Source organism: Formica exsecta, unplaced genomic scaffold, assembly GCF_003651465.1.
Source record: "Formica exsecta isolate Colony F162 unplaced genomic scaffold, ASM365146v1 scaffold155, whole genome shotgun sequence".
In the NCBI taxonomy this organism is placed as follows: domain Eukaryota; kingdom Metazoa; phylum Arthropoda; class Insecta; order Hymenoptera; family Formicidae; genus Formica; species Formica exsecta.
In genome coordinates this window covers 1,091,862-1,103,565 of record NW_021848872.1, presented here as the reverse complement: position 1 = coordinate 1,103,565, position 11,704 = coordinate 1,091,862, and the positions used below count along the sequence as shown (strand labels likewise).

Sequence of the window (11,704 nt, the reverse complement as noted above, 5' to 3'; positions counted from 1 at the left end):
TCGATAAATCGATAAATTTTATTATTAAATACTTATTAGCGCCGAATTTTTATATAACAGCTATTTATACAAAGAGTAAAAACTTACGATGACATGTGTATCCCGCTGGCCTGATTTTGTTTGATCCGTAAAAAATGCATGCAAAATCGATTAAACGACGATCTCGATAAATTTTATTATTAAATACTTATTAGCGCCGAATTTTTATATAACAGCTATTTATACAAAGAGTAAAAACTTACGAACAGTTTATGACATGTGTATTCATCATCATTTCTTCGAACATCAAACATTCGCGAATTTCGAGAAGAATGATAATCAGAAAAAAGTGGAAAGCTATACGTCATTCTGCTTTCACTGTGGAACTAAATACAGGGATCGACATCCGTGCGTACATCGTAGAGTCGTAGAGGATCGCGCGATATGAACGAGAACGAAGCGTCAGAATCGTAATCGCCCGAGGCGTCATTTCTTCGGCGCGCTTATCGGTTTGCTTATCGCGGACGCTCGCGGCACGCACACGTGCAGCGATGCGCATCCGCACATGTGTTCCCGCCGATACCGACGCTCTGTTCGACTCGCGGTCCAAGAAGCCACCCACGTTAATGCTTTGTCTCCGATTACTAAATCGCGCGTTTAGTCTGCGGGAAAAAGAGAGAGAGAGAGAGAGAGAGGAGCGAAAGGAGATAAGAGGATGCAGAGATAAATTGTGGTAGGCGAAAATGGGTGAATCGAAAAGAGACTGCATTATTCGCTAGACGGAATATCGAAATAATTGCGCGACGATGCGCGACGAAACTTTGCTAGGTGAAGATAATAAATTAGTTTTTATTTTCATTTCTTTCTCGCGATGGCCTTAATGCAAGAATGAGGTTGCAGGTCCGTTAATTATTAATTGTTTCTTCAAGCGCGATCGTAATGTCATTTTTGTGACGGGAAACACGTTTCTTGTATATATATATTTTTTTAAATATAATAGAGATGATGGCCTAGTAAAAGAGGAGTCATATAATGTAACTATTTTATATTTTATAAGCATTATCACACATCAAACTGCTTATTGAAATATCAGAAATTGATATTTCAATTATTAACATTGAAGTAACTATAATTACGCTCCTTTTATTATATAATCATAAATATAATTATTACTTAACGATCTCCCATTTCGCTATAACGAGCATTCGTTCCTTCTGATTACAGAGTCCTGGAACGTTGCACAAAGATGTCGGCGGCGCTGGTACGAAGGTCAGCGAGAAAACGGTCGGTGGCGTCGGCACGGCGACCCTCACCACGCTCTCGTCCATTAATAACGCATCCAACACCGGCCGTAACAAAAACAACCCCGTATCTCACGAGGTAAGCTATACCAACGCGACTGTGGAAGGGACGAGATCCACGCGTATATTGATCATAGCCGAGCGATACGTCATCTCGGGCCTCGCAGATGACTGCGATAATTAACCAGTCCTGCGCATGAATTTATTGCCCATTAATCCGTTCGCATTCACCGGGCGTGCGTGCTGAAGGAATCGGCTCGTCCCTTCCGCTTCGCGATATCTATACGCCTGTACTTCTCTGTATGTGTGTGTGTATTCGTACACAGGCACATGACATTATTCAGTGCATGACTTATTGGATGCAGTATAAAGTACCGTTTACAGTTTAGTTCTACTTTTCTGTCCCTGTCTCGCTCTCAGGCCGCATAAAAGGAGACCTGTACCCGCACCAGTCGCACAATAAAAAAAAAACGTAACCGCGAGAAAGCGTGGTTCGAAATTTTTATCAACCCTGATATATTTTGCGACAAAAGTTTAGTATTTATTTGAGATTAATTACAGAGAAACAACGAACGAGACTTTTACTACTATTCTACTTTACGTCTTTATTCGAGAGCGTGCGCGACACGAAAGCGCGGGATAAAGGAGACTTCTCGTCGATGACGCGATCAGGGATCGTTTGCACGCGTCCAGACTATTATCATCGTCGGGCGACAATGTGTACGCGGGCCGCGCACGTAAGATTTTATTGGCCATTGTGTTAACGAGGAAAATTACGCGCTCGCGCATGCGAGTGTCCGCATAAATTTATAAGAATCGCGCCCGTATCGATGGCGGCGATCGCGACGAAACCTGCGGCGTGATACCCCCGCCGCAATTTTTCTTAACGGTTTTATCTGGGATTTACGAAGCAAGAGAGAAAGAACGAGAGAGAAAAAGAGAGAGAATGCGGACTCACCCGCGACGCTACTCAAACGGAACTAATTGAAAATTGTTGCCCTCGGCTACCTGTTAGGTCGCGATAAATCGTGTCCCTGAACGTGGCACGGACGTTACAATCGTCTTGTTCCCCATTGCGGTTTCGGTTAAATCCGTCGCTGAAACGTCATGAAACGGCACTCAATTTCTTGCGCTCGATTTCGTCGTCCTTTGGGGCGCGAAATGGTCGCAATAAGATCGCAGTCGCTGTAAATGTTTCCGTATATATCGTCGTATATCTCGTGTACGGACGGTGGATGCAATTAAAAATATTTTGTCTAATTTAGAACACAGATATCGTAACGATTATAAAAATCGAAAACGAATGAAAAATTACGATTTAATTTTTTTTCCCCACGTTGGACGCTTCTCCTTTTGATTAATTCAGTTTAATTTATAAATTAATGTTCCTTTTCGTATGTAAAAACCTGCGCTTGTTAATATCGCAACCTTGGGCGATATCGTCGCCGTGTCTGCAGTTGCCGGTCGAAGCAGAAAATTAATCGTCTCGCGCCAAACACACTCGTTAAGATATACAAAGAGGTACCTTTCTAGTTGCCCGCGGCCGATGCCGTCACCGCGGTTAATTTGTTCGTCCGAACTGTCATTACGGCCCGTCGCGGCCTCGATTCCGCCGCTGTATCATTTCTTGCACCTCTGTGACACGGAATCGCCACGTCATCGTCGTTTGTCTCTTTAATGCCTACCCGCGTTTTTTCTCCCTTTTTTTCGCGGCTCTCCATTACATTACCGAGACGATCGGATTTCGTTGCGTTCGCGCGTTACGCAATTATATATGCGACCGCGATCCCTCATGCGCGTCGCGGTTTTGAAGAATAGTTCGCGCACACACATACATACAAAAGAGTCAACCCGCGTACAAACACGTACATATGTACGCGCGATTAAAGAACTTTTTATCACGCGGTTTACAACCGTAGCGCGCTTTGTGTCTACCTGCATTTCTCGAAGAGATAGACACAAGCATATTACACATGTACAGGCGCGGTTCACCGTTACTCTTACTCGATACGAGTGTATTACGCCGCGATTTATCGAGCTCTCGGACTAATTCATACGTGAATTTAGAAAGTCCGGCGCGAGATTTGTGGCTAATTGTTGTACAGCGTTTGTGCAACCGTGACGGGCGCGAAAGCCAACGCTCGACTCCTTCGGTTGCTGTCATTTTGTAAAACGAAAGCGTTAGTCAGCTTAAGCCCGAGGCACCGATTTACGGGCTCCTCCATTCGTCGTTGCACTTACTTGAGAGAGTAATTATTATGCAGTTTTTGCCTTCATTGATTTTCTCTAATTTTCTCTAATAATCTTTTCTTAGTCACGATATATCAAAATTATTTCTACTTATGTCAATGTTTTTTATTTGACGATGTAGTCTTTACTATAATAAGTATAATATAAGTGGAATAAGTGAATAAGTTGAATAGTGTTAGTATCCGCGTTCAATAGTAACAACGGTGCCCGGATATTTGACATATAATAGATATTGATCGTTGGGGTCTTTACAAGGATAGGTCGATTATGAAAGCTCTTTAGGCGAACCTGGGGGGTGTCTTCGGCATAAATGGTTTGTACAGAGACCGGTGCCCTTTCCGGAATGAGACGTGACTCATGTCTCTTCGAGACGTCGGCATGGCGTAACAAAGATACAGGCGTGCTACTCACAATGTATATTCTGAATGTTACAAAGACCGGCTGATCGAAAAGAAGGTGGTTCGTCTCTATTAATTTTGGATTAAAAATTTTGAAATTTATAATTTTTTAATTTAATTTCGTAATTTTCAATTATTTTTTAAATCTGATTTCTATTTTTATATATATATAATGCTCGTCTATCTCTCTATTTTTTACAAAATTATTTTATGCAATCTTTACGTTCAGAAAAAAAATCACATAATCAGTATCTAATATATATATATGATGTGCAATCCAATTAATATCAAATATCTTGCGCATTATAAGGACTTATATAAGGATGCTATGATATTCGTGATGATTTATACGTAACTCGTTGGATAGATTTACATGTCTCGGGAGATTTTATGCGAGACATACCGTGGTCGTCACAATCATTCGAAGCAATCGAACATATAAATCCATTCTGTTTCGATCGGATGACGCAGTTTGTATGAGAAAAAGATATGAAGTATTATCTACGAAAAATTTAATTTAAACGAATTTAATTATTCATGCGCTCATGAACAATTTAATTCGAATACGCTAACTCATGTTTTGCATAAATGTGTATTTTTTAAAATCCTCGAGAGAGCGTGTATAGAAATGCAAAGAAATGTTCGAACCATGTGTTATGTAATTGTATGCGATTTGCTCCAGGACAAAGTTTGTATACCAATGATTGTTACGGATTCCTCGTTGACATGCATCTGTATACATCATCGATATGTATCGTTACACCACCGATTGTTCTAATCAAAATTACAGTGTCCGATTACGAATGGTGACTCTGTTATGTCTATCTTTGTACTCGCGATAATATATATAAAAATAAATTTCGTCGCGTCGTGTGCTAATTCGCGCTTATATTCATTACGGTCTGAATAATCAAAGCTGAATGTCGAACGCCGAATCGTAGCTGAATATTGATGAGATGAGTTTTTCCTGCTGCGTTATATGTGGCTAGCAATTCACAAAATTATTCAATTTCATGAATTATTTAATTCCGAGAGAGAATTTTCTATCTCGCGCACTTTGCATATTTTCATTATTAATTTTATATCGTTTTTACGTAACGAGTGATAATCAATTGTTGATGTATGTTTTATTTCGCCATTTTGTTTTATTGTAACGCTTAATTATTTCGCGTGGAAATTGCAAAATTGCATTTTAAGCCAACGAGGTATTTGTGGGATTTCGGGCGACACCGGAATTGCAGTAATTGGAAATACAGGTGACTGCTCCACCCACTAATTAAATTCGCCGAGTACATTAGGCGACGCGCGCTCTCTCTGACGTAGGAGACGACGGTCGATTGTTTGCGATTTGACTGCATTCGAATGCGACATATCAAGGATTCAGTACGTACGTTAATAGAGTTACGGTTGCGTTTGCAACACAATAACGCGCCGCCAAAGTACGCACGAGAACGTCACGCGACCATAAGAAGCTTCAGTATAATCGTTGCGCACAAGGCACTGTAACCCGATCGCTTCGCATTGTATCTCGGATTTCGCGATAACATAAATACGCTACCTGCGGGCTACCCCCACGAGCTAACGATCCTGGTGACAAAAGTAACACAACGCCGAGATTAGCAACCGAGCTAACAATCAGGCGTTTTTCTGCCTAGCTTTATGGGAGAGGAACACAATGTGTCTCTCAAGTCAACATGTCTCCGTAATTCCATTGAGATGTAAGGGCGTCGATATTGACGTTGAAAAATATGACGTAATTGTAGGTTCCGTCACCCGATTTATTATTTTATTTTATGATTATTATTGCGATTTTAATACTTGAAATAATTTTATTAAACGATGACATATATATATATTTCTTAATGGAATTGCAATCGCACACTTTAATGAGAAACTGCACGTCAAAAGTTAATAAATCTGATACATTTCGTGCTTCATGGATTTGACAATATGCAAAGCATTTTTAGAATCTTTTAAAATATAAAATTGATTGATTAAATTATGAGTTGAATTATTAATTTTATATTTTAAAAGATCAAAAGTGTAGCTTTGCGTGTGCAATGTCAAGTTCATGAATCTCGAAAATGTATTAAATTTATTAACTTTTGACATAGCTGATCTATCTAGTTCCTTCTTAAATGCGACTTGTTGAAGTGGGACACCCGCGTGTCGCGTATTCTTTGAGAGAAACTGCACGGCTTGTTTATCCTCTTGTCTCTAAATCATTGTTACGTAACACATGTAACGCATGTATCCTATTGTTAATATAATATTCTCATCTTCGTCCTACAATTTTCTCACGCGCGATGAATGACCGTCGACGAAATAAATATAAAGATTCGCAATCAAGCAAGAATTGAGACACGATGCCGTATTTAATAATCGTACTCGCGCTTGTTAAGCAAGAGACAATGCGACGCCTTCATGACACCGCAAACAATCGGCGGCCGCCGTCAGTGTTCATTATAACTCACTTGCGATCTTCTCGCGCGTAGCCAGCGGGCATAAAATATATCTTTGCTTTCTACGAAACGATTCGCCGCGATGGAAAATATATTCAATTGTCACGTTAAGCGAGAAAGAGGTAACGAGATTTCCAGAGATCTCTGCCACAGCGATTTTCACACATTTATGAAACTCATAATTTACTCTCTCTTAAGATTATTCTATTATTTCAAAATTACTTAATCTTTTTAGAATATATTTATTATTTTAATTCTTCATGTCTCTCTCCTCAATAATTGAGATATCTGAAAGTTTTCAATATAATTTTATATTTTAACTTAATTCTAAAATCGATGTACTTGTATTTGATGCTACATGTAGTCGCACAGTGTTTACTACACGAGATTTTCTGTCGATGGAACGTCGAGTTGCGCGAAGTAAAATCTCACGCTTCCCAGTGCGACTGAAACACGGCTGTACAAACGGCTGTCTGATTAGCCGCAGTATCGGTTGCTTCGTCGGATCTCATCACCGACCATGCGGAAACGCATAGCTCACACAGGCGTTTCTCCTCTCGGCGCGCACACGCGCAAACAACACACGCGCATAACTGATGTACCGTTATCTCCATACGCACTTTGACTCCATGCATATGTGGGTCTCGGGTGGTTACGACTATGCTAATGGAGATATCCGTTCGATTATAAGCTTGCCGTTGTGCGTTTCGTGATCGCGCGTGTACGCGGACACGAATCGGTAAATCAGTGTGGGTGAAGATGACAATGAGAAACTGTATATCGCCAACACTATTAACGGCTATTGTTCGATTCGGGAAAGCGATGTTAATGAAACACTAGTTTATATCGACTTCGACCTAGAATTACAACTTTGACGTTATTATTGGTATAATTTCCAAGTGAATTTCGAGTTGGAATAAGTTGGACTTGAACTTACTTTCAGAAGTTTAGTAATTCGAAATATTAAGTGTCAAAGCGTAAAGTATGTATTAAGAAAACAATTATATCCTAAAATAAGGATAAAGTACGGAAGTTGAATTAATAATATGACATAAGATAAAAGAGGAAAAAAATATATTGAACATAAGATATTTATATCCATAAGAAAAAAAATTTTTCGAAGTAAACACACATACACGTAAAGTAGGGACTGTCGGACAACTGAGGAGGAGCTTTCCCGTAATTCACACAAGACAGAGCCTATGTTTGTAATTGCCTTCTCTCATTCTCTCTTCATCGCTTCGAGCTACAAAATCCAGTTCGCGCACAACGAAGACAGGCCGTGGCTAATTCACGACGTTTAAATTTCTAATGATCCACGATCAACACGCGCAACTATCAGCGACGTGCGAACACGCTTCCACACGAGGCCGTATAATCGGACTAAGGTATAAATATTCATTAGCCGGTTCAATTATAAGACCACCGAGAGGAGGATGCCGGGCGGGCGATGCGTTATCGGTGCGCCGATGTGTAGACGCTAAACACGCATCGCGCTCGCTCGCCGGTAAGGTTGCCGACGAGGGCATTCGAGTTGGCGACAAAAGGACGATGAACTGTACCAGTAGCTTCGTCATTCGTTTCTAGTCGCGACAAAATAACCGGTTTTGTCTATCAGCGAAATTTTATACCTGGTACGAATTGAATTCAAAATACGTGACTACGCACCCACGCTTACGTATACACTATATTTGGAGAGCCGAAAAAAACACCCGTGGTTTTAAACCGGAAAAATCAATTTTTTATTTTGTAAAATTGTTTTAAGTTTTCGTGTAATTTTTTTTATTTATATATATATATATATATTTTTTTTTTTTATGAAAAAGGATGTTACCTTTGAGGATTAATATTTTAAATTAAGGTATAAAGTTACGTAGCAATAAAAAAATTTGCATTTTTGTATATTCATCAGATATCACTATATTTTCTCTTTGTCATTTTTATATCCTAATAATTTCTAGACACCGTGAGATGTTTCTCATGGAAAAATGACGAGCGATGCGATTTCTTTTTGCGCTCTCGGAGATCGCGGTTGCGTGCACGTAAATTGCGTGTGCGACTTTCCACAATTGATTACGTTAACGCACTGTTCCACTAAAGCCTTTTATTTTCTGGACCGATTTTTTTTTTTTTTTACTTATTGGGCCGCAATAAAATCGGCACGAGGTTTTGTTTAATCGACGAAATCAAAACTGCAATTTTACGAATTTATTGAAACTACATTCGACCGAGCGTACTTTGAAAAACAATAACTTCCGTCTTCGAAGTATAATTACCGCTTATCGCGAGTACAGCACATGCGCGATAGGCGCAATCGTGCCTATTCTCGGTATCGTAGAACAAGAAAAACGTCGCAAGAAAGGCGAGGAGTAGCCGCTGGCCAGGTTTAATATCGTTCCATCTTATATTGAAGAAACGCTCACGCGTGTCCCGTTAGCGTCGAAGGGATCACAGAGGGTTAATGGAACCGTTCTGACGATTCGCCGCTGATTACTGATCGTTAAAGACCGATAATAAGTCAGGGTCGCCGTTAAACTGTCCGTGGAGGCCGGCGCGTTTCTTTCTCTTACATAATGGGACTGCGGGACGTTCGTCTGTCGATCCATGTCGCTTCCGGTGGGCCGTGCGAGCGCGCGTCACGTGACTTCCGCTGGATCGTGCGTACACATCCCTGTATATCGAGGTAGAGTGTTTCGATCGAAGCCCGATATAAACAGAGACGCGCAAACCTTGACGAGACACTCGTGTGTAAATCGCGAGGTAACACGCTTGGAATTCCGAGGTCTTCTCGCGTGCCTCTTTCCTCACAATGCATAAATGCACAGCGTTATTAATCCATCCTTATTAATCGATTGTATTTGAAATTGACATACGAATTTCGCAGCCGATATAAGGAACGCACTCGCATTCGAGGAGAAAAATATCTACCGTTATATACCGTGAGAATGGAGACCTGTAAAGTTGCAGAAATGCATCTCCCGATGCACTTTGCGATTCGAAATGACCCTGCACGATTTACGACATATTGCCGCTTCGTTCAGTATTGACTCGCTAAAATTTTTGCTTTACTCCTTACGCTTATCTGATAAGATTCTCAATAAACATTACGCCTTTATTTTAGAACGGCGAAACTGATGAGGCGGATACCGGGTACGACTACTAACGATGGAGTTTTTGGTTAATAACTCATCTACAGTAATCTAACTCGGTAACAAGAGAAACCTATAATAAATCGCGCGATAAAGACGGGTTTAAATACCGGTTAGTTACGCTTGAAAGCACGCCAGCCGTATTATGTAGTCTTATTTACGTGACATACATCTTTGCGACGGAAATTGCGGTCCCTCGAGAATGCGTCGTCAATCGATAACATTGGATGGAATAATTGATCGATCGCCATCTTTGTAATACTCGTCATTAAATGCCTTGCTTAATTTTTTCCATATTCGATACACGTATCCTTTCCAAGAGATCCTACTTTATAAGAATGACTTATCAATTTATAGATTTACGTAGAGTTGTGTATCCAACAACACGCAACGTTATCCTTCCTTGGATAAGCTTCTCCTTGAAACGAACGATTATTACGACTCGCGATGCGCACGCGAGAGAAACTCTCGCGTCTCTCCCCTTCCTCCCGTAAAATGTATCCGGAATATGTCAAACCTTTCGAAAACGTCCGCGGGCGATCGTTATGGAACAGATGGTCGTTTGGAATCCGAAGACTCGCGAGAACGCGCGTCATTAAAAGCTCACGACTTGTCGTCTTTTTATATCGGCGTGGTTTATATTGTATGTCTCTAATGCGCGACGCGTGCGAGAATTACATGTGACGGAGGTGTATCCATTACTACACCTGGCACACCTGTGGAATTCGAGACTTTTCGCGATGCACCTCGACACATGATCTTTTCGCACGCGTCATAATAATGCGTTACGCAAGATTATTCTCGATTGTTTCTTCCGTCTGTATATGTCCAAGGATATTCGCGTAAAATTATTTTCGATCCTTTTTTTTTTCCCCCCCAAAAGCTGGTTCAAATCAACTTACCGGTACTAACAATGAAACTTGGTCGCTGCGCGACAATTATCATTGTGTTTCTTAAGATGAGAAGTGGGTAAAATTGTTTTTCCTCTGAAATTAACTGACTGCTCATTAACGTATTTTCCTGACGTGTACACTCTGTACTTTGTGCTGTTACTTGTTACGTTTAATGAATAAAATAATTGTCGCAATAGTTGCCGTTTTAACGTTGCTCTTTAAGATGCCGTTGCAAAACGCATCGTTAAGACCGGGCAAATAGCGTTTTCCGGTTTCTGAAGCTAGCGTTCCGTTGTGTGTCAAGGCGACCAGCCTTGACTCTATATTCCTCACAGAGTCATTGTTTGCGATCGCGTTACGTAAATGTATCATCGGGCGATCGTAAATCAATCTTTTACTTTTGACTAATTGAATTTAATTAGCCGGTACTTATTAATTCGCAGCCAGTATCGTATAGAACAGTCGAGATGAGCCTTGAAGATAATTGTCATAATCTATGCGAGATTAATATCAAATTGAAAAAGTGTTGATCTTACAAACGCAATCGTTCGTTTAAGAAATTATATTTGCCTGTAAAAATCGAAAATATTCATAAGACAAATCACCTCTAACAATAATAGCTCACGCTGTAAAGATATAAATTGAATATCTACACAAGAATCTCTATCTCTCGTAAATCAACACTTTCCCAGTTGGATATTGCCTGCCAACGTAAAGAAATTCCCAAGGAAGAACTTCCGTAAGAACGTAAAAGGCCGTAAATAGCAGGTGTTTTAGAGAACAGGAAAACATTCGAGAGACGTCAGCGCGTGATGGAAACTGATAGCTCGTATCCTCGTTTCTTTTTCGCGGTCAGAATTTTGGGCGCTGGCTGTTGGTGAAACTTCCCCGGACCAACGAATTTCTCGCAGCTGTGCCACACGTTCTCGTGCTCTCACATAAACCACACGCCTCCGCACATCATCTCGATGATCCAGAGGGACACCGAGAGAATGATAAGAGAGCTCGTTTCGGACTATGTTGTGCATGCCAATAGCAGTGTGCATGGGCACGTATGTACGCGTGTTCGATAACATGTCAACACTATTGATGTGACACTGGCTGAAGATACAACCGCACCACGTGTGTGCCCCGAGAACACGTGACACGCTCACGTGTACAAGAAGGCCGTGTGCGACTTTTCCTTGGGCGAGATCGCAGCCGCATCCGGTTGCGCCCAAGTTTTTCGAGGTCGATGTGAAAAAAAATACTCAGTCATCTAAAGAGTACATA

At 40.8% G+C, this 11,704-nt stretch overlaps 1 protein-coding gene across 2 annotated transcripts in view; it reads left to right on the top strand.

The window, feature by feature from the left end:
* LOC115233005 (probable serine/threonine-protein kinase dyrk2) overlaps positions 1-11,704 on the top strand; it is a 103,708-nt gene that overhangs the window by 67,709 nt on the left and 24,295 nt on the right. For both annotated transcript variants that reach the window (XM_029803212.1, XM_029803211.1), the window contains one exon: positions 1,204-1,359. In XM_029803212.1, coding sequence (XP_029659072.1) covers positions 1,204-1,359 — 156 coding nt within the window. The remainder of the gene's footprint in view (positions 1-1,203; positions 1,360-11,704) is intronic.